The 23,765-nt window shown below is 42.3% G+C and overlaps 2 protein-coding genes across 9 annotated transcripts; one reads left to right on the plus strand and one right to left on the minus strand.

Moving 5' to 3' along the window:
* Window positions 1-1,356: 1,356 nt before the first annotated feature.
* Window positions 1,357-5,261, plus strand: LOC135386033 (max-like protein X). Of its 4 annotated transcripts, none has more exons than XM_064615743.1 (7): window positions 1,357-1,465; window positions 1,823-1,884; window positions 1,958-2,083; window positions 2,340-2,531; window positions 2,634-2,733; window positions 2,792-2,876; window positions 4,844-5,261. In XM_064615743.1, exons 2-7 carry the CDS (start codon window positions 1,845-1,847, stop codon window positions 5,021-5,023), a joined length of 723 nt encoding a protein of 240 aa, XP_064471813.1. In that variant the 5' UTR covers window positions 1,357-1,465; window positions 1,823-1,844; the 3' UTR covers window positions 5,024-5,261. The 4 variants fall into 4 exon arrangements, with proteins under 4 accessions (XP_064471813.1, XP_064471815.1, XP_064471816.1 ...); XM_064615745.1 differs by having other exon boundaries at window positions 2,000-2,083; XM_064615746.1 differs by lacking the exon at window positions 1,357-1,465 and adding an exon at window positions 1,619-1,761 and having other exon boundaries at window positions 2,000-2,083.
* A 2,807-nt stretch (window positions 5,262-8,068) lies between these two features.
* Window positions 8,069-23,474, minus strand: LOC135386035 (TBC1 domain family member 5-like). Of its 5 annotated transcripts, XR_010420569.1 has the most exons (20): window positions 23,041-23,474; window positions 22,209-22,296; window positions 21,817-21,925; window positions 20,560-20,649; window positions 20,303-20,445; window positions 20,092-20,194; window positions 19,832-19,920; window positions 19,734-19,754; window positions 19,596-19,646; window positions 19,453-19,519; window positions 17,107-17,273; window positions 16,899-17,041; window positions 16,717-16,823; window positions 16,507-16,634; window positions 16,340-16,440; window positions 14,088-14,299; window positions 12,299-12,364; window positions 10,477-10,647; window positions 9,042-9,728; window positions 8,069-8,908 (listed from the first exon to the last, which is right to left on the minus strand). XR_010420569.1 is itself a non-coding variant. In XM_064615748.1 (19 exons), the coding sequence occupies exons 1-19, from the start codon at window positions 23,057-23,059 to the stop codon at window positions 9,420-9,422; spliced, it is 2,154 nt and encodes a 717-aa protein (XP_064471818.1). In that variant the 5' UTR covers window positions 23,060-23,474; the 3' UTR covers window positions 8,069-9,419. The 5 variants fall into 5 exon arrangements, 4 of the variants coding, with proteins under 4 accessions (XP_064471818.1, XP_064471817.1, XP_064471820.1 ...); XM_064615748.1 differs by having other exon boundaries at window positions 8,069-9,728; window positions 22,209-22,266; XM_064615747.1 differs by having other exon boundaries at window positions 8,069-9,728.
* Between the last annotated feature and the right edge of the window lie 291 nt (window positions 23,475-23,765).

Below are 23,765 nucleotides of genomic sequence, written 5' to 3' on the forward strand. Positions count from 1 at the left end.
CGTTTTAGTGACACGCTATGCTACGGTTTTGGGAACAGAAAAGAAAGTCGGTATGTAGTCTGTAATGTGTGTCGTCCAACACTGACATCTTGAATAACACTGACTTTTGATGTTCAGTTCCATGCCTAGGAGTTTCAATTTACTTCAGCACAAGCATGCTGCTCAATACGCTACACCAGGTATTCTACCTAAGCTAAAAAAGACCCAAATTCAGTAGATATGGGTTTGACACCCCAACCGGACACCAAGATGAAAATCGTCTTCGGGATCTCTTCCTTAAACTGAAGTACGTGTACTGTGTCCTGCCGCGTTTGCAAACCTGTGAAAGAAAGTGTGTTCCGGTACGTTGGCATTAAATTCATGTGCGGTGTCATGTGAAATGTAATTCTATCCTCTGTACCCTAGCGGATGCTTTACAATTACGACAAAAAGTTCGCGTTTCCCAAAACGTTGTGCACGCGAAGCGGATGGTAGAAACGCGCGCTACGACGCTGTCGTGCAACAGCTGGAATCCAAATGTGCTCAATTACATCATTTCCTCACGCTGCGAGACGTTTGTGGGAAGTAATAATAATCAGTGCACACCATAAACAATGTAGATCTCGCAGTCGTTCATTGCCAGTCACGAAAACTTATACTACCATCCTGTACGATGTCAAACAACCACCTTTGTGCTCCTTCGGGTGTCTTTTTATCTCAAATAAAACAAAACATACTTCCGCGATTCTTAATAGCTTCCTAACTGCGAGAGCACTGCGCTTATTTACACCTTCAAGCCTTCGAGCAAACGCGGATCCCCTTGACGGCGGCTTCCCCACATTGTAAAATGAAAGCTTCCCGCTTTGCACCAACAAGGACTCCAGGCGAAAAATGCAAAGAGAGATCGTTCCTTGATACACGACAATCGTGTTTCTTTATCAAACTATTTTTTCCTGCTTGCACTGGACACACTAGTAACTCTGACACAGCACATTTACAAGCACGTCATTTCAGAGGAGCAAGTACCTGAGGGAGCGCGAGCGCCGCGCCGCGGCCACAATTAGACTCGAGGAATCAGGACCACACTTTTTCAACGGCGGCGCGGCAGAGTTCGGTCTCCTTACTTCTCCTCCGTGAAAAAAATTCACGATTTGCTACATGGTTGCCAGACTGCGCTTAGGAACGTCACGAGAGGGTTCAACGAAATCTGTTTTGGAACAACAGGTTCCAAAAGTCGTGTTCAACTAGGGTTGAAGAAAGGGCCATTTTACTATTCTACGAGAATAATTTGTACATGTCATGCACGTGTTCAGATTTTGAAATTCCGTGAAGGTGAAATTGGAAGTGATGCCAGCGCTCCAGCGCTTCGTACGGCGGAGACCACAGTCGCGACTCACGAACGGTCGCAAAGTGCGAAGTTGGTCATGAAACTGGCTGGGAAGGATGAGTGTAGGGGACCACGCAGGTTGGGGGTAGCGAAGCAATGGTAAATATAAATATTTATGACTGCCTCACATGTGTTAGGTACGCATGTTATGTCAGGTATTCACATATATTCGTTAGCTTAAAGTTGTTAACCTCCCGTCTTTCGTAAAGGAGAATATAAACAGCTGCTGCAAAGGCAACCTACTCGCGGTTGATAACCAGAGCTCTGCGCTGCTTACTAATGGTGACTGTACTGTCGTGTATGTTCGGGAACATTGCTCTAACCTTGGTATCTGAGCTTAAAACGAATGGCTGGCGAAGATCGCATGCGTATTTGCCTCTGACTCGCCAATTCAGGTTTCGGATTTTATGCGGTTTGCCACATGCCCAGCTGATACGGCAAATTTCTGTATTCTAGTAGTAAGAAGTGACGCGCAGATATGGCAGAACGACGACCGAGTGAAGGGAAGCACGATCCAGGTATGTTCGTTTTCATTTTAAGATGACTGTGCTCCTTGCAGTGATTTAGCAGATAGGTTATGTGGTTAAGCAGATTGGGATCAGAAGGTGGGAATACCAAGTCCAACACTTCCAGGACTGGGGCAATTTTCGTTCTCCCGGACTTCGTCCACTGGATCAATCGACAACATTCTGACTTCATCGTCTGCCCATAACACAGGTAACCAGCGCCTTTTCCAGCAAGAGATGCAACCAGCAGTGGTATGCACGCTGGACTGGTGCACACATCTGAGGCTGCTTGCATCGATGTTTGAAATGATACAATGTCAATATGATGCAAGGTTGTAGATATGTTCAGGCATGCAAAGAAAGGTTTAATAGAAGTATTGAGAAGTTGGGCTTCAGAATTGCCTTTTGAAATTCGGACCATTGCACCGTAGGTATAGGATTTATGATTGTTTACTGTGTGCTTCAAGATGATGAAGATAGCGACCACAAGTCAACCCTTAGCTACAAAGAACGACGCCGTGAAGCCCACACCCAAGCAGAGCAGAAGCGCAGAGATGCCATCAAGAAAGGTTACGAGGACCTGCAGTTCCTGGTACCTACCTGCCAACAAGATAGTACAAATGCAGTAAAAATGAGCAAGGCAGCTGTTCTGCAAAAATGTAAGCAGAGTTGTTTTTACAATTTGCAAGTCTGGCCAACATGTTTTTGCATGTTTTTTTACAAGGTCTACACATGATGCATAGTGTCCTTCTCGATTTCAGCAATCGACTATATCACTTTCTTACTCCAACAAAAGAAGAAGCATGAAGAAGAGCTTAATGCACTCCGGAAAGAAGTTGTTGCTTTGCAAATCATGAAAACGTGAGACAACTTTCGGTGCTGCTTGCTGCTGTGTAATTAAGACAGTTCATTTCCTTAGAAACTACGAGCAACTGGTGAAGGTGAATCAAAACCAGCCTGGGCAAAACAAGAATCAAGTCAGTGATGAGATGAAATTTGAAGTGGTCAGTACTCTCATAACTCCTGGTATCTTTGCATGCAAAGCATAAAAGGCAATGGCGTTTTGTGCCATCCAGGTGCGTACGGCAGCAACATTGCGAGAGCGTTACGTACCTGTACAAGGTTAGAAAAAAATCGCTCGTGTTAGTATACCACAATATGATGTGATACAAAGTGCTGGCAAAGCCTTGTTGCGCTTTGTGTCACAACATAGCTAGGCTCATAGTTTTTTAGAAAATGGAAACTGAAAATCACGGGCAACACCACATCAGTCAGCACCAACTGCGTATTGCTCGTCAAGTATGTTGCATGCGCATAACGCTGTGTCTGAAAGTTGGCTATGTAGTCATCATGAGCAGCAAGCGAGTCAGGAACATAAATCACTGTTGCCCAACAAATCGTGTATTGTTTCCCACAGGCCGTCACCCCGAGCTGTTTCAGCAAAATTTTACTGGCACATTAAAAATATTTAGTGTTCCCTGTAACATGTATAAGTTGTTGTACTGGGTTCAACTATACTGCCTCCTGTACCTTATGAGCACTGCACGGGCTTACCCGAAAGCCTGAGCCGCTAAAAAACGCTAAGCCAGGGCCGGGTACGGGCTTGACAATGCCGGCCATGTACGCGAACATATTACACGAGACTGGACAGCTGAATTTTCATGTCACTTTTTTCCCATTGGGTATGGGATATCATGGCATCCTCATCTGAGAACTATCACTTTTATGTGTGATCATACTTATTTCGTGTAATGGGTCTGGATTTCATGCGTGCACTCACACACATTTGGGGACGATTGGTGAGGCAGGCGCGCTGAGATGTCTGCCGACAAGATGAAAGGAGTTCGCCAATTGACAGAAGGAGCGTCCTTCGCTTCACCAAAGCCAGAGAGGAGCAACCGCGTACTACGTCTGCACACGACACCGCCCTCTCCGTGAAGCAGAGTGAGACGGTGATCAAGGCGGTCACCACACAAGCAAGCAAGCACAGAGCGGCCTGTAGGCAGAGAAACACAGCCGCTCCGTTCGAGTGTACCTCCTCACTCGCTACCAATTAGCTGCATCATTTTCCTCAGTTTAGTAAGTCTAAATACGCCTCCGGGGTCGAGAGCACATAGAGGAGAGGTGGGCTGGGACCTGGCCTGAGCATGGAAGCAGTCGGGTACAGGCTGGGCCCGGGCCGGCGGCATCGGGCCTGGGCTGGAAATCTATAGAAGACGGCGGGCCGTAGCAGCCGGGCCTGAAAATTAGGCCCGTGCAGTGCTCTAGTACCTTAGAAAAAAAAAAAGAAAAGAAAAACTTGTTTCTCGTTTGATGCCTAGTGGGTGTTGAATGCACAGTGAGTACTGTTCTTCAGAGGCCGAATTAGCACTCTGGCAAGTTCGTTTAGTTGTTTTGCTTTTTATTTATTTATTTATATTTTTTTTCTTTTACCGTCAGTGAGGCTGATGCACATCTGGGGCTTTACCGGGTTTAGCTCTAAAACACAAAGCTCTGAACATAGCTGTAAACTCTGACAGGAAGAGAAATATGTGAGCATCTGTTACAGCTCATGAAATAAGAGAATCTGTTTTTGCTCACTTATGAAAGATTCTAGGATTACGAACCGTTGCCGGAACACTCGCTTTGCACTGTTCATAATGACATGTGAGGATACGTAGTTTACAACAAAAGAGAGTTTCATCACTCAAATGGCATGTCAGCGAAGTCTGTTTCGATCAGTGTGACACAACATTGGTGGCACCAACTGAAGGACTGTTCCCTATGCACATTAGGGATTTGCACTCAAATTTCTACAAGTTCAGTAACTGCTGTAGAAAAAATTAGGTTCACAACGTTTTCTCGGACATTGTCACAATATGTTACCGCATGAATTGATAAAGTATGCTATCAATAAGAATATTTAGGATTATGTTACCGTTCCTTTGAAACCGTGTCTACCCCTTCTTTGCCACATGTTCTCTTTGTTCAGTTCCAGGCGATTGGGGATTCCCTCTTTCAGTCATTCAACGCTTCGGTGTCTGTGTCCAACTTCTCGGAGCTTTCAGGCTGTGTGTTTGGTTGGCTCGAAGAATACTGCAAGCCACAGACATTGAGGGATATGGTCCTTCAAATCCTCTCGCAGCTCCACCAGACGCTTCCTTCACGATAGCCCAAGTGCTACGAGCTGGGCGCATTTTTAATACCGCACTGTGGTGTGAGAACAGCCTCTTTTGTGACATACCACCACCTCTTTTGTACAGCTGCCACTCAGAAATGAAATGTACATGACAGAAACTGCTTTCTCCAAAGTTCGAACATATGTGACCCTTTGTTCTTCATACCTTGCAAATGAATGCGTGCTGGCGAATGGAAAATTATGAAACTTGAATAAATTTATACTTGGATTACTTACGGATTAAGTCTGCCGAAATGTATGAACAAGCATGATGCGATAATATTACTGCCTTTCCATTTTTTTGCATGAAAGTAAACTATGCATGTATATTGCACACCTGCCATGTCCTTTGTCTGTGAGGGGGGGGAGGCTTCCAATTTGTCTGATATTGTTTCATTTTCAGTTACCTTCAATCATGTGCCTAGTTGTCATATCTATGGTGGCTGTGCAAGCACTACACCTACCATTTCATTGTTTTTTGTTTGTACATACCAGTTTACCAACAGCAAACATTTATAGAAACGTTGCATGAGTACTGTCGAAGCATTTAAAATGCTAGGAAGGTTTGCATCGTGATTACAAATTTTTCGTACAACTGTGGCATTCCTCTGCAAGTGACTTCGTATAAATAAGCCCTGTCACCTGCACTAACATTTCAGCAGTTCAACATCGACTGTTTGAAATGGCATCTCTCCATGGCAGAAATATTGCTCACGTTCGATATGGATTGCGTGCCACTCACACTGCCTCAGATCTTGAAAACATCTATGCTCTACCATTGGATGGATTTACCACTAAATACAGTTTTTGCACATTGCCTCAACATATACCTCTAGGGCCCTAGAGATCATGTAAAAGGAACGGAGTATGCACATGAAAGCCTCAGGGGTGCAAAAAAAAAAAAAAACATGAGCAACAAGTAACACTGAGAACTCAAGACTAAACAGAACTCCATGCATGCTTGACATTGCATCTTTGCACAAGTTCAACACAGTCAGTTCTGGAGAGTGCTAGGGGTATGCAAGACAGTGACAAACTACAATTATACTAGTAGTAGTTTATCTATACTGCACATAACTGCCCAAATATGAAATTCAAATAATTTGAGAAAAAGGAAGAGGTAAAACAAAGGTATTTCATTGTTTCTTGATTGATGGAAGTATACCACTGTTGCTCCTGTTTGTAGCTTGCCTCAGTTAGTTCTTGTTGCCTAAGTATATTACATAATTATTAAGCACAAACCTCTTGTTAAGAAACCTCTTGTTAATGTTTCCTGATATGAAAACCAGCTTCTATTGGAAACAAAAATGTTGAACTACTGTGAGTACAAAATGGTAGGGTTTTGCAAGCTGCCAAATTTTGAAAGTAACTGTTCTCTTTTTTTTTCTGTAAGGTTTCATGTGGTAGCCACCACATACACCTGAATTCCACAACGTATTCTTATATTATAGATTGTGCTCCTGGTTGCTTGCATACTGCTTATGTTACAAGCTGCTAGTTGCTAGCTAGTTGTTTTATGTTCTACAACATATCCCTCCCAAACAGAAGTCATAATCACAGCCGTGGGAAGCTGGTGCACTTCCAAGTGAACAGCATGTGATATTTTGTGGAGATGGACGCCTTGTTACACAGAGATGCGGCATGAAGTTTCAGTAAATTTGAAAAGGACTGTAGAGTGTAGGATACGACGACCCAGTATACAGGGTGTTTCACAAAAAACGAGTCAAATATTAAAAAAAAACGGTTTATCCCACACTAAAAAGATTGACTGATAGTAGTACTGGAGTAGTAGTACTAGGAGTTGCAGTACTAGGAGTATTCATCCCACACTGACTGTGAGTATACTCAAACTATTTTTTTTGTTTTGTTTTGTAATTAATTAAAGTGAAATTAACTAGTCAGTTTTTTAATTAGAAGGATTAGAGCCAAAATGTCAATGAGAAGGTTGTAGTGGGTGATACGACGACACGAAACCCGGGGAAAAAGAAAACAACGCGGGACCTGCCTCAGACGCGCGAGGGGTCAGTCTCAAGCCGAAATGTCAATGAGAACCATGACTAGTCTTCGTTCAATAACAGGAGGCTCGAGAGCAGTGTGATCTGGCGCTCCTCGTGCGTCTGCGACATGTCCCACATCGGTTTTTTGCAAACCTGAAAGTTAGTCTTTGGAGCCGGGAAAAAAGGATCCATTAGAGGTACAAAGTTGCAGTCCACGGGTTTCGTGTCGTCGTATCACTCGCTACAACTTTCTCCTTGACATTTTGGCTCTAATCCTTATAATTAAAAAACTGACTAATTAGTTTCGAAAAAAAAAAGTTCTAGTATCCTCACACCACTGGTAACACCATGCAATCAGTCTTTTTGGTGTGCGATGAACTGTTTTTTTTTTTTTTTTTCCAACTTTGGCTCATTTTTTGTGAAATACCCTTACGTGTTTGTGTATGTATAACCTACTCTTGCTACAGGCAAATCTGCTTAGTTCAAGATTGGTCTCAGGTTTCGTTATCATTCATTGACTCTTGGACTCAAGAAATGGATTTCAAGAAAATTAACTAATTTTAGGACACGAAACCCAGATTAGAGGACCGGGAATGCAAGAAAATTAACAAATTTTCTTGCATTCCCGGTCCTCTAATCTGGGTTTCGTGAAATTTTCTTGCAATTAATTTGTTCATGAGTTAAGGCAAAGACAAAAGTAACCATCATGCCTTCCATCTCTCTGAAACATAGTTTGAAGGACCAGCTGAACAGTACAAGCAATGATGCAGGTCACCCTGCTGCGGATAGGGATTGTCTGTAGTGGTGGTGCAGTGATGTCACATGAGTGTTCACCAGACAGTCTGCCGAATTCCTGCTGTAGAATCAATTCTATCCACTTTCTCAGCTTATCTCCAAGACGGGTTGCTCTTTGCTTTGCCATTTCAATTATCTGCGAGGCAAGCAAACACTACGTGGAGTCCGCAAAATACCAATTGTGTGTAAAGGTCCAATATTATTATTCAGTTCTCAGGGGGTACATAAAAAGGCTCCATGTTCAAAATGATTTATGATAGATGCATTTATTGTCACTGCATAAAGCGGTGCCTCTTGGCTTTTCCTGGAACTTGAACAATACACATTTTATGTTTGCTGTGCAAACGAACAATACCTTTGTTCACACTTGCTGATTGAGCACTTTCAGAAATGAGTAACATAAAGGGAGCACACACCTTACTGCATATTACCCCTTGTTACAATTCAATGTTAAACATTTTATAAATGTATCAGATCAAGAAATGCTCAGTCAGCTCATCACGTTCCATCTGAACCATAATCACATATTTATCCAGGATGGCCATTGGTTCTGAGTTCTTGTAGAAATCTTCTGAACTGGTTTGTGGAAACTGACTCACACACTTGAGGTTTCCACAACACTGCTACGCTGTGACTTTTACACTACAGGCATAAAATGTTGTACACAACCGTCGTCTGCTTTGCAACTAATATATATCAAGAACCAGCGAAAAAAAGAAAAAAAAAACGTCATTGGCAAATCGAAAGCCAAACTGTTACACACAAGGGCAAGGTTATCTGAAAGATAACGCTCCTTTTCTATAAACAAGCTTTTGTGCTCCAACATTCCAATGCTTATCTCTGCACTGTGTCATCCTTGTCTGGCTCCTGGTACTCAGCTCTGTTTGTGAGCTCATCTGGTTATCATGTCTGCTCCAGTCTAGCCGTGCACGGGCAAAGTTACAAGGGTAACAATAGGAAAGAAACATTTGTCCTTTTGTTTAAACACCCATGTTTTGCCATGATAAGCATGCGCCACTCATGTATCCCAACTTATATGCACTGCTGAATCACTTGGCACTTTGCAGAGCGTAATTCTCAGTGGCACCTGAGGAAGCGTGGACCTCCACGCGAAAGCTTGTACAAATTAAACTTAAACAAAAATCTTCAGTGTCGGCTTCTGTATTTTGTTTATGTGATCTACAGGACTTGACTCCCCTCTTCGTATACGCATCTGGCACAATATTACTACAATATGAAGCAGTAGGGCTGGCCACTATTCATACCTGAAGCATGCCAAAATGTACATATTGTCAGACATCATCATGAAGTTATAGTCATTCGGAGAGTCATTCCAACAGCTTGGAATGGCTTGGAAGAAAACTGCACTTACCACACATCAGAGTGCAATTTAAAAAGTGCACGTGTGTTGAACATCTTACTCTAAGTACATACATACATACATAGTGCACAGTAACGCTGTTCTGCGGAACTTGATTACTGGAAATCAGATCCGTTTTTAGCACAACCATGCAAGGTGTAAATCTCAATAAAAGGAAACAATATTGTTTAATGTGGTGTATCTTGATAAAAAAATGTAAGCAGACGACATCACGACATCATCTGACATCACCACCACCACCATCTGAAATTCTGCCACTGGTCTGCTCTTTCTGGCTTGAAACAAGCGCAACAAGCTTCTTCTTCTTTGCTTCCTGAGGGTGAGGCACACCCTGCAGGCTATCCTGCTCAGGAACAGAAAGCAGGGAATGTTCTCTAACTGTTAGTACCATGTCCTCACATGCTCGATTGCCTTCTACAGGTTGTGAAGCTGTAATAAGAGTCCAGTCATCCATTTGTTCTGCGTCTGTGGCAATTTCTTCTTCCATATCAGATGAGTCCGTAGCTTCCTTCAAGTTGTCACGTACCTGGAATAATAGACGTGAACCCTGTTCTGTGTACAGCTCGCACTTGGATTGGATTGGGTTGGATTTCTTTTTATTGTCATACCATTTTCTTACACGATATTGAGTTAGCTGTTGAGAACGTTAAGAATGCTGTAATGCATGTTGCTATAACCTACTGGAGCATGATATAATGATTCATAAATACAGCCTGAAGTTTTAGGATTTAACCCGATTCTACCACAAAATCAGAGTGCAATTTAAAAAGTGCACGTATGGGAACATCTCACTCTAAGTTACTAGTTACATAGTGCACAGTAATGCTGCTCTGTGGAACTTGATTAATGAAAATCAGGTCCTTTTTTAACACAACCATGCAAAGTGTAATTCTCAATAAAAGGAAACAATATTGTTCAATGTGGTGTATCTTGATAAAAAAAAAGTAAGCAGATGACGTAGGATAATTCGATCAAATTTCACGTTTGCGTCACGGTATAATTAACGGAAGTTAACTGTAACTCTTTACTCCCTCATCGGCTACCTCAAGTTCTATTTCTCCTTTTGTGCCATGTATTGACTTTAAATTTGGCGAGGGGCAGTGTAGCAAGTACGTTCATGGCAACGCGCGTGCAACCTAGTGTGCAAGCTCCGCTCTCGTGCCACAGTTATTACTGCTGTCACCATCAACTGCATTGCTTTCTGGTTCTGAGGCTGAAGCTTTCATGCTTCTCTGGCCACAGCACTAATGAGAGGCAATTAGAAAGTAACCTACTCTCTTGAGACTGGCCAACGCAAGGAGCATTTCATCTTCTCGCTGTAGCTCCTGTGAACAGAGACACTCCTGCAAGAGGCTCAGGTGGACATTCATTTCTCTGTAGCAGTCCTTTATGACGTGATGCAGCCTGGCAGTGTCTTTCACCGTGCACTTTTCGGCAGTAGTGCTCTGCAATAAAATGCCACTACAAATGTAACAGATGCAATAGGTATTTCAATATGCATTCCAAGGTTAATACCCCCACACTATCTGCACCCGTGAGAAATTTCCCATATCAATTCTCGTATGACAGGAAAATACGGAATGCGACAACTGTAGTTCTGGTCCGTGTCACTGAGATCCTTAGCGTTTTTTTTTTTTTTTTCAGATTGCATTTTACAGGTGTGCATGATTAATTTGCATAATCATCTTTCAAAGGAGATTGCACTTTAGTACTATAACTTCTTTGGCATCATGTTCCACAAGTCTGCCCGAGCTATCACCTCAGCAATAGTGCATAATAATGTGAAGGGAAAACACTGATATATATATATATATATATACAGGGTGTCCCAGCTAACTGTGAACATATTTAAAAAATATATATATAACACTTTTTCCAAGATGAAATCAATTGCGATACAGCATATGCTGAAGGGCACTCCCTAGGAGGGTATTAGCAAAGTCCAAAGGCAATGTTTAACTTAACTTTCATTAATTAACTTCTTAATTATAAAAGCTACAAAGTTGTCCCAATGAGAACATCTGTTCCTTTCGGTCACCTGATATCGTAGCCGTTTGCAGAACAAAAATCCGTTCGATAGATCGCCCGCAAAAAATTCGTGAAGGAACGCCATTTTTGTCCTTATTTTGTTCATTGCTCTTCTTAGAAGACGCGTATTTCCTTCATCCCCAACGGGAGAGGGGGAAGGAGCACAGTGCCGCCTCATGCGTCGAAGATGAGCTTTAACTTGCGGAAACAAAACAAAAACAAATGTATCGGGTGACTCTATCGGAACTGGCCTTATCTTGGGTTGCATTTTCTGTTTCCTTTTAATCTTTTTCCAGGACACGAGAGGTGATAGTGTGCTCTTTCTCCCTCTCACATTGGGGGTGAAGGAAAGACGTGTCTTCTAAGAAGCGCAATGAACAAAATAAAGAAAAAAATGGCGTTCCTTCACAAATCTTTTGCGGGCGATCTATCAAACGGATTTTTGTTCTGAAAACAGCTACAATATCAGGTGACCAAAAGGAACAGATGTTCTCATTGGGACAACTTTGTAGCTTTTATAATTAAAAAGTTAATTAATGAAAGTTAATTAAGACATTGCCTTTGGACTTTGCTAATGCCCTCCTAGGGAGTGCCCTTCAGCATATGCTATATTGCAATTGATTTCATCTTGGAAAAAGTGTTATATATATTTTTAAAAAATATGTTCACAGTTAGCTGGGACACCCTGTATATATATATATATACCAAAAGTATAAGGATATATACCAAAAGTGAAGGACAATGCTATTGCATTTACAATGCACAGTGAAGTCAGCAATGGGCAGCATAAGAACATGATTGTGGTTCTCCACATCTGTACCAAATGCATACTTTTCTACAGTTTTTGTGTAGACTCTGCACCAATCCTTTGTCACAGTGTATTTGCTTGTTGATTAAATAGTATCAACCCATACTAGCTGATAATCATACCACATTCCAGCATTCATGTGAGAAAATGTTACTATTCGTGTAGCTTTACAGCAAACGTAAGGAGGCATATGTCAAAGTAGTCAAATCTTTGTGCACTTCTAACAACAGGTGATTACAAAGCCACTGTCTGTCACTCACATGAACAACTTGCTTGCCAGGCTTGCATCCTATCTGCTGTTGCCGTATCATTTTGTGCCTGCGTGTCTGTCAGTTTCAATGAAATTTTCTATCGAAATTTTGTGAATGCATGAACTGCCGTGTTATAAACTGCTACTGGAAACAGCAGAAATATAATAGAAACGTAGCAAATGTACAATGTGCTTCATGATCTTATGAATGTTGAAAAAAGAAAGTTTAATCAATTACAAAATGTAGTTAAATGCAATTAACAAAATGTAGTTGAAACTAATTAGTACAAAATGTAGTTGAAACTAATTAGTACAAAAGGTAGTACTAGGTATACCCTCAGCAGCTAATTTTGGCCAATTTGTTGATTACTTTGGTAACATGTTCTGCACTGCACACGAGAAAGGGTTCACTTGTGTAACTGGCTTTCCTATGTCAGTCAAACTGTTCACATATCTTACGTGATCCCCTATCTTGTCTTGCATTTTTGTCTTAAGTTTTCAGAGCATGAAAGCATAAATACAGACAACAAAAATGGCTGCTTGAAACACGTTTACTCAGAACTGATACTGAATTCACATCATTCAGAAAACTGATTCAATATTCAGTGCCTGTTGTTAGTAAACTCGCTGAGAATACAAATAACTGAGTATACATGTACTGCACACTAGAGCCCTGCACGGGCCAACTTTTCCAGGCCTGACCTGGCCCGGGCGAACCCAAAAATGGCCTTCATGTTTTTATGGGGCCCGGCCCGGCCCAGCCCGCCCAGTGAGTAGAGCCAGGCCTGGCCCGGTGACTCAGCGAGTACAGCATGGCCTAGTATTTCCAGCCATGGCGTACGCATTTCTAGCGCTCATCAAACAAATTTATAAGTACATTTATAAGAACAAAAGACAAGGCCACAAACATACAAGTGCAGGCCGTTTAACACCGCAACGGCACGAGACCAAAATAAATCCAGAACGCACACGGGCAAGCGCGTTACCGTTACACTACCAAGTTTTGGCGGAGGTAGAGGACGTTGTCGACAAACTCCTTCTCCCTATCCCTACCCCTCTACCACGCTTACCAAACGTGATTGCGAAATACGCGAGGAGTCAGGAGCAATGTGAAGTGGCTTTGAGAATGTTCTGGAGTGCTGAATCATACGCATAATGCAGTGTCCTTTCCTTGTTTTTGTAAATATATGCACAGGAATGACGCAAGCATGTGATGGTATGAACTAATAGTCCTACATGGTGTGGAATTAGCTGCGTGACCCGGCAGAGCCTGACTCTCGGAAACACGTTTGTCAGCCCGGGCCCGGCCCGCGGTGCCGGCATCTTTCATCGGCCCGGACCGTGGTGCCGGGTCTATTTTGTTGGGGGCCCGTGCCCATGCAGGGCTTTACTGCACACCCACTGCAAAGGATCTGCATCTTGCTTTTTACAAGACCAGCTCTCAAACAATACTATTTCTTTTCTAACACTGTGAATATTGTACAAGACCAAATGTCAAGATTAAAAATGCCAGTCAATAACAGACCGTTTTTCTCCAATGGTGTGCTTGGTGACTTAATCCGATTTACAAGACTGGTGCATGTTAGACCCTTAAAAGCAACAGCAGTCTGAAACAGACCACTCAACTGTTAATCGCGCTAGCAACTTTACCGCCACTTCACCAGTGGCACCCCTCTACGAGATATGTATGAAATCCAGCCAGTTAAAGGTCTTGTAGGTACCCTGAAGATATGAAAGCACATCTTAAAATGTGTTTACGCAAAAGCAAAAAATTATTGCTGTTCATGACTATAACGTACCTGACTTTCTGCTATTCCAGCAGCCGAGCTTGAAGCCAGGTTCTTAGCCTTAAGCGTCACCATCTCACGCACCCGATCATCCTCACTGCTGTTCACCAGCTGATTGAGGCTACGGGTGATAGCGTTAGGCCCCTTCAGACTTCGCAACGTCCATGTGTTGTAACCAGCTTTCCGTACACCGTGCCGCTGGTCGCCTCTGAGCGAGTTTTCATCTGTGTACATGGAAGTCTATAACCTTACCAGGCAGACCACAACAAACAATGGAGCTGATACATAGCGATAGGCCCTACAACATGATAAAATCATTGGTTGTGCTCAGCCATAGCAGAGGAACAAAGCCAGACTACATCTGTATTTACTCACATAATGAACACACTCTCAGCTTGGGCGAACAAATGTTGGCACTTTTTTTGCATATTTAAAGCTTAACCGCCCGTATAGCATGGCGCTAGTCATTGCAGAACATGCAAGTGCCAGAGCAATGCATGTCTTATTGGAGGGGCAAACGAACGTTGTGAAGACTACTAGGAGGAAAGAAACTGATCGATGAAGCTGTGTGTCAGTTTAATTGTGTTTTGGACACACATAGTTATGGCTCTCTTAGGTTTAGGCAGAGTTCGAGGCAACTCGTTACTGTAACTAAGTTCCTTTTTTTTGGTAACTTGTAACTTAACTCGGTACTTTTGCGCTGTGGTAACTTGCAGAGGAACTCGTTTCTTTTCTAGGTAACTTTGCCAAAGTAACTTAAGCTAAGTTCCAAGTGACTTTTAATTCACTTTTCACTCACGTCCACATATTTGCTTGCTTTCTCTGCGGTTCTTTCATGGCATTTTATGCCATAAAACATGATTTTCAATCAATGACAGTAGTTGCAATCAACAATGATTCAGGAAGTAAGAACCGCTGCCATTGAAATGGAGCTGAACCATTGTGCGCCCACAGGGAGTAAAATGCAAAGTATTCGAATTGTTGGACGGAAACGTAAACGATCTGGGGGGGTACCACCACCCCAAACATTCTGCTCCCCCGTCCCTTGGAAAAAATCCTGGTGGTGCTCCTGACAATAGGCAAAGTTGGCATAGTAGCAGAGCTAGAGAAAGAGTCTCCCTGCTACAGAAAATTGATAATATATACAGGGTGTCTTTTTTTTAATACAGATTTTTCATTAAAAAACTATAAGGGCTATAGACATCCCGTTTTCACTTCTATCATCTCTGGGACGGCGGACGTTCTTGGCCATCACTTGCTCAACCGTCCAATGACTAATTATGTACCTAAAAATCGTTAATTAACTTCTTAATTATAAAGGCTAGGAAGCTGTCCCAATGAGAACATATGTTCTTTACGGTCACCTGATATTGTAGCCATTTTCAGAACAAAAATCTGTTTGGTAGACTGTCCACAAAAAATTTGTGAAGGTACCCCATTTTTTTCTTTATTTTGTTCATTGTGCACCTTCGGAGACCCGTCTTTCCTTCACCCCCAATGTGAGAGGGTGAAAGAGCCCACTGTCGCCTCTTGCGTCCTGGAAAAAGATTAAAAGAAAACAGAAAATGCAACCCAAGGTAAGGGCAGTTCCGATAGCGTCACTCGATAATGTGTTTTTGTTTTGTTTCCGCAAGTTCAAGCTCATCTTCAACGCATGAGGCGGCACTGTGCTCCTTCACCCTCTCACATTAGAGGTGAAGGAAAGACGTGTCTCCGAAGATGCGCAATGAAAAAAATAAAGAAAGAAATGGTGTTCCTTCACGAATTTTTTGCGGATGATCTACCACACAGATTTTTGTTCTGAAAACGGCTACGATATCAGGTGACCAAAAGGAACGGATGTTCTCATTGGGACAACTTCGTAGCATTTATAATTAAAAAGTTAATTAACGATTTTCAGGTAATTAGTCATTCGATGGTTGAGCAACAGATGGCCAAGAACGTCCACTAGCCCAGAGATGACAGAAGTGAAAATAGGATGTCTATAACCCTTATAGTTTTTTTAATGAAAAATCTGTATCGAAGAAAAAAAGACACCCTGTATACAAACAAAATTAGTTGCACAAACTAGGCACCAGTAATATAAGTAATAACAGGCCGTTGAATAGGTGTTTACAACTGTGATAAACAATTATCCTATTATTTTTACAAAATTTTAAGTTTGTCGATCCTATTTTGCTTCCCCTCAGAACTTTTATGAATGACTCAGCTGTGCTTGTTCCCACATTAAAATGTTATAGAATTGGTGTGGCGCGCTACTGTACCATCTCCATCGGATGCTTCAGGACTAGAGTCCAATGTAGTTGGTTCACTATTGGCCTTGAATGCCTGTGCCATATGCCCTGGTAATGGTAAAGTCTTCGGCCTGGAAAAATGAAAAACAAAGATTTAATGAGCTCTTGATCACACGAGAATAATGTCACAGCTATACCTTCTTGAAGATTTTGCATTATCCATAGTTTCTGTCCTTGCATTACTTGTCCTTTGCAGTTCTCTTACTGCTCCTGTGGAAACTCTGTTTTGCTGAACTAAGTGCTCTCCAGATGGCTTTGTGTATTGCTGAAGTAAAAGCAATGTTAATCCTTAAACATTATTTGGTACTGGTAAATTGAAAGGCAGACTGTGAAATGACCGTAATTACCATGGGATGCTTGAGGTGCAGTGCCATTTGTATAATATATGTGATATATGAACCTCCAGGATATTTCATAAGGCAACTGAGACATTGGGTGTAGTCTGCATTCAACACTGGCAAGATACCACATATTTTTCTCAGTGCATTTTAAAATGCAGTCATACTTGTCGCATTGCTTGTATTCTTACATTTGTCTCTTATGCAGATAAGCATGGCTATAAATATAAAGTCCACCAAGCAGAACGCGAGGCTCTCCGCAAATATTGCGTCCCAAATGATGAGCAAATCCGGCAAACCAAACTCTCGTCCAAACAGCAGCCGAAGCCAACGTCTGTGGAACAATGAGAGTTAGTAACAATGACTCTTCTATGTGTGAAGTAGTGGCTTGATACTTGCATTCCAAAAATGTGCAGTGGAATCTCCATGCTCTCCAAATGGTTGTACAAAACGTAGTCATATCTTTTCAGCATCTGTTCATTTATCTTGCACAGTTTCACACCAAGCACATTGTGCATCCCCACACAGCTAGCCTTGGAGAACGGTGTAAAGCCAAACTGGTCAATCTGAAAGGATTTCAATTACAGTTTTGCAACAGTGATCCAATGCATAATGTAAAACCCCGAGACTAGGGAACACGAAAGGACAGACACAAACACGAAGTCTCAAACACAGCTGAAAATTTTACTTCACATACAAGACTTGTATACAACCAGAGGGAAGGGAACAACCAGTTGAGGCCAAAAAGGGTCAGTTCGGGGGAACAAGAAGTCTGCTCAAGGCCGGGCCCACCAAGGCCAGACTTCTTGTTCCCCCGAACTGACACACATTACTATTCAAGGTTTAGCCGTTTGGAGGGTATGCATGTAATCACGTCTGCAAAAGAGGGGAAGCAGAGACCTACGCTTGTGTACTTATTGCGTTCCCAAGATCTGGGTTTGGCACGTTTTTATACTGTTGTCCTTTCTTTGGTAGCTGCCTTGTGCAACAGTTATTCCACTTCACAAATCATAATTAACTTTTAGTTATTATATCACGGAGGTTAAGAGGGAGGAACGGGAATATAGACATAAAAACATTTTACACACAGCATTTCACATATTTCTATTATGTGGGCTACATAGCATACGTTATTGTGGAACTTCATAGAGTATCTCCTCATTTGTATGTTCACATCGCGAATTTCCTGTACTTTTTTTTAGAAACGGCACATATTTCCGTCTGTTACTGAACATAACTCTCAAAGTTGGGAGTACGTTTCCTGGAACATACATTGCAAAGAGTACAGTGTGGATCATGAGGTCACAGAAGTTGCAGACTTCAGTGACAGAATACTGTAAGCAGTGTAAAGCAGGCTTCACCTAACACTCGTGTGTAATGATGCAAAGCCATCTTGCTGAACTAAGAAAAAAAAAAAAAAATGGAGGTAACATGAAGTGGGCATCACCTAACTTTTGAATGCAATGAGGCGAAGCCCACTTGCAGAAAGGCGGTGGTAGCAATACCTCACTTCAGCACTGTCCGAAAAATATTTCAAAATTTCGGATTCTGCAAATTAGGTTGCGAATAGGATTCGAATAGCATCTGACATTCCATTCGCATTCGAAATTTCCAATATTTTCACAGCTCTCTTTTCTTGTATTGCGCTGGCTTTCTTTTTAGGTCAGGAAAAATGCTACACAAAGCATGACTTGTTGAAACACCTTCGTCGCGTGTTGCAAGGGGCACTCGAACTTTCCAACTGGCACATTGGCACCTAAACCAATGTTTTACAAATTATCTAATTAACTAATTACGCACAATGACAAAAATACTAGGCAGCTATGATACACAACTGCTAACAGCATTCACTTTGTTCCATTCGTATAGAGTGCACAGTCTATTTAAAAACTTGATGCATGTTAGCATCCTGTACATTATCATACCTGCCAACTTGGGAACATCCGAATTAGGGAGATTTCAAAAGCAGGGGGGGAGAGAAAGCCGTTGTTGGGGTGGCTTTTATTTGCATATGTAACAGGAGCACACTTCACCCCAGCAGGCTCATCAGGCACAAGTTTTGCAGCAACAGACTTTGCCCTCTCCAAGAAACTATCTGGGCGTCAAGCTGTGACAAGGCTATGACACTTTCTCAAAAGAACGTGAGGACACAAAACTATGTCTCTGTCCTCTTTGCGAGGTACGCAAGGTCGAAACAGCTAGTGCAAAGGCACCTTTGTCGCACGAAAATATGGAGGAAATGCCCGGAAACTAGAAGTGCTAGAACTAGAACCATGACCAGAACCCCTGAACTCCGTAACACAGAGGCTCCGGGAAGCGGCAGCGATGCCGATGGCAATTGGGCTGGTATTGGATTGACGTTTTTGTCTGTGTGCCCACAGAAAAAGCAGGTCTTTGTGATATAGAGGGGGAAACTGCATTTTCCGGGAGATTTGCTTCTCGGCCGTACAATCGTACAATCCGAATCCGGGAGTCTCCCGGATGAATCGGGAGAGTTGGCAGGTATGCATTATGTTGTAGGCAAGCCACTCAGCCATTTTAAAATTGCTTTGAGTGTTTTCTACAAATATTTTTTAATGCGAACAGTATTTCAACACATGCAAACCCACAACTGAGCGTGTAAAATGTCTAAGATATGGGAAATGGCACAAATGCTATGGTATTTCACGGGGAGAGGTCATGCAGCTGAGACCTGTCCCACTGATCTAGTCTCTTTTATTGCTTCAATTCAAAACACTGGCTTACTCTAGTAGCTGATTCGTTGCAAATGTACCAAGACTCCACACCATCCATTACTTGGCTGAAGAGGAAGCTGCAAAAAGTATCGCAAACCACAAACACGTTTCACTTTATGCCGCGTGCTCTACTGTGGATCTGAAGACACATACAAGGCATCGTGTTCTGTGAAGTCCGGGTTGAGCAGCTCCCTGATGTCATCTCTGAAGGAACAAAGCATTACTGCAGAGATTCATGTTTTGCATCACAGATTCACTCCCAGCACAAAAAATTAAGAAAAGCATGCACACCTTATAGGAGAGGGGAATTCACTGGAAAGGAAAGAAACGTATTAATCACCACTGCGGAAAACAGTGCCAAAAAAATTATTTAAATCTGTGACCCTCACTTTACATATCCTAGTTCCAGGGCATGCAGAAAAGTCTGCTGATCATGGTGAAGTACAAAGATGATGGGAGCAAGGAGCTCGTGCATCCCCTAGTATAAAGAGTGAAATATCATTGTCCCTTTCGTTCGTGGAGTACCCAGCATAGGTGACTACATCACAGGCACAAAAACGTAATCACTTGCTCATCTCACGAGCACACGTAATTAATATAGAAATGACCTCAAAAGGCAACTCAACTTCGCAAGTGATGAGTAAATTACCTGACGGTACGAAACCTGTTGATGTTGCCTTGCATAACAGAATAAGATGTTCACCATCATCTGTTGGACATCAGCTGTTTGGAAGAATTCTATCTCTGGAAAGCTTTCGGAGTACATGGAAGAACGGGTAACTATTACAGCATGTCGTTTCAAACAATCTGTACAGATGCATGCACAAGGTGTGATTCTCAATGTGCCTAGTTATACTTACGTCCGTATCACGTCCTGCGTTATTGTGACTTTGAGCTCACTGTCCTCAAAGTACTGATTCCAGGGGCTGGACAAATCTTGAGACAATGGGTTATTCAAGTCCAGATCTATTTCTTTGGTGCCTTGACGAGGATTATAAGCTACCTATACAAAATAACAGTACGGGTAACTAACACAAGCACACAATAAGCACATCACATTTCATGTTGTTTAACCACTCACTTTCTTCGCTGCAATGAAGTGCTTAGAACCACTCACTTGATTTAGTAGTGATGTATATTTGCTTCTCCTCTCTCTTGTCACATATATCCAGTCTTGTCGAGTTTCAGGAAGACACTCGAGAAACACCTACAAGTGACAACAATGCAACATGTAATGGTGATATTCATCACCTCGAAATAAAGTTGTTGTTGTTTTTTTTTTGTGTGTGTATGTGAAATTATGCTGGTACACACAGGCGGGAATCCTCAGGAGGGCATGTGAGGACGTCCCTCAACAAAAAGGTTAACGTTACGTGAGGTAAATTTCCAGAAAACAGATTGAGTTGAGGTGGGGAATTTTCAGAAAAGGACTGAGGTGAGAAGAGACATCTGCTGGCAAAAACTGAGGTCAGGGCAAAGATCGTGAGGGCATTTGCAAACTCCTCCTGGTACATAGGCATTGTGACGGCATCTCCTGTTGCCACTGTACAGTTATTAGTGTTTTGGAACCATGTATTTATTTGGGACTGCATCACAGGCCTGCCCTCGTAGTCCCACATTTAACGTTGTGTGTGTTATATCAAATAAAATATTTTGATTGATTGATTGGTGAGCACACTCAGTGGCAGAGTAGCTGCATGAAATAGGTCAAACCACAACAAAAATAAAAAATGAAGCTGTTGCTGAGTAGAGTATATTCCCTGACTTCACCCCTCTAGACAGTACTAGCCTCAAGAAGGCAAAATCGCTGCCACAATCTAGGTCCCACGAAGTATGGTCCAAGTTTTTGTTCTCTGCCATATGCTATTTGAAAGATTAGGCAAAATCTTTCCATAGAGCAGTACCGCAGGAAATACTGCCCCGCGACCATTTGGCCGTATTCCAAGACACGGTCCACCAAGGCGGACCAACTTAGAAACACCAAATCTACGGCGAATGCAACGTCATGAATACTACAGTCTCCCGTTGCCAGTAACTAACAGAATTTACACATCGCATGTAGTCTTGTACAAAACATCTAGGCAAAAGAAATTTGTGTAACAGGATTACTTAAGCCATACATTGATTGTGGCTTCTTCTATGGTTTCAAAGAAAACTCTACGAGTTCCTCTTCTAAAGCTCCAGTGAGGATTACCGATCCTGTGTACCTTCTGACTCCTTCAGAGAGGTTTTCAAAAAGCTTTGGAAGCAAGAGCTTTGAAATTTTCCTCACAAGCAAGTGGTCGGTGTACAAACTTTGAAGGACTCTGGTGTAGCATGCAGCCACATTGCTCTGCATGATCTAACAACAAAAGCAGTATTAGTGACGGCGTACCTTCCAGCATATGCTCCGAAATCTACAGTCAGCTAGCTTGATGCTGAGTGCCATGTATTTTAGCTTGTTACCTAAGTGTTCACCTTCGAAAAGATCCATCCATTCTTCCCTGAAATAAAAGAGGTCACACATGTATTTGTGCTATTACACTTTGCAAACTTTGTAACTAACTAATAATTATAATTTGTAAAGAGGAAAAAAAAAGGATGAGCGGAAACTTTGTATGTGTAGACGACACATTACAATGACAACTGCTCGTAGCGACAGGTGTGTGTAGTTAGATACAATGAAGTCAATATTGGTATCCGTTAACACATTTGACATAACGGCACCTGCACAGATTTTTAGGGAATTTACAGTTCATGTCACAGTAAAGCGTGACATTTACTTACCAATATTTTCTTGGTCCTCTGTGACTGCCTTGTACAGCTTCAGCCGAAGAACCGACTGCTGTAGCAGGAAAATCCACATGTTCAAATCCTTAAACAGAATACTGAGAATGTAAACACGTATTATAAAACTGGCACAGGTTTCGTGAGTTAGTACATATGCTATTAACAAGCGAAGAACTGTAGCTATTGCTATGCTTCTTAATCTTGATGTGTCTGTTGCGGTGGGGGAAACAGGCACAAGCCCCCATATCCTGAGAGGATGGTGTGTCCCACCCTCGATGTCCAGCTGCAGGTGCGTTTGAAGTCAGTTTCATTCGTGTAATTAAGTGTCATCGAAGCTGCTCATTTCAGAACAAAATCGAACACCAAATGGGCATGTGTCGCACTACGACTATGCACATGTTCCTACGAGGGCTTATCTACAGGGTGTTTGCTCTGACGTGTCCAGAAATTATATTTAAAGCGAGCTATAAAACAAAAGCAAGTGGTATTTTTCTGCTACTTGAGTGAGAAACAGGTACTGCTTCACTAGTAGCACCTGTTTCTTAGTCAAGTAGCTGAAAAGTAGCTGAGAAGTAGCTGAAAAGTAGCGCGCAATTCTCTTTTATCGCTAGCTTTAAGTAAAATTTTCTGGACACGTTGGAGCAAACACCCTGTATAGTGCAAACCGTGCTCGCTAGAAAACTCGCTACGAATGCCATACTGAAAGCTCAATAACCAGCTGGTTCGCTGTGAAATTCCCAAGCTCTGCGAGTGGTCATGCGAGAAGGACATGACGTACTGTGACCTGGATGCTGTACATGAAAAAATGTATACTTGTATGTATACGTACCCGATACGCTTGTCTCCATAGCGCTGAAGCGTAATAAGGACTAGATTCTAGTTTCGACACACGACGCATGCAGAGCCCGTTTTGCATAGGGAGCTACGGTATTATGTTTGACTAACAGTATACAGACATTACGACACGATGTATCACATCAATAAACTAAGCCATGGCCTCCTATGACTAAGCTAGGTGTGATTCGTGCCAGTCCGTTATCTTTCCAGTTACGATGTTGCACACAATGTATCTTTTCAGGTGCGTGTTCTCGTTTAGTTTCATGAAATTAAACGGCTCCAGTTTAAGTGATATGAATTACTTGAAAAGCTCATTTCATTTTCTCTGGCCACCACTCTGGCATACCGAAACTTTTTACAAACCCCGTAAACACAAAACCAGTGCACAAAACTTTCTCTAGGCCACCGCCACCTTGTGTTAATTTACAGTGAGACTCAATGTTGCTTGCTGCACAGCTAACAAAAAAGTCCAAATCGAAACTACTGGCGGCGGTCTTTTCGCAACACTAGCGTTCTGCTGCTACTTCACAGTGTAACTAGGAACCCTTGAGCTTGAAGACAAGTAAAAGACGAACACACACGAAGGCTCAAGAGCTCAGCTCAGTAGACAGAAGAGCTCAGTGTAGTAGTGTACACAATATATTGACTGATTACCAGGAAAAGAGTAGCCAAAGGCAAGTTGGGTCGTGTACGACGGTACGACGATGCTCAGGTTAC

This window comes from Ornithodoros turicata, chromosome 2 (genome assembly GCF_037126465.1).
Source record: "Ornithodoros turicata isolate Travis chromosome 2, ASM3712646v1, whole genome shotgun sequence".
In the NCBI taxonomy this organism is placed as follows: domain Eukaryota; kingdom Metazoa; phylum Arthropoda; class Arachnida; order Ixodida; family Argasidae; genus Ornithodoros; species Ornithodoros turicata.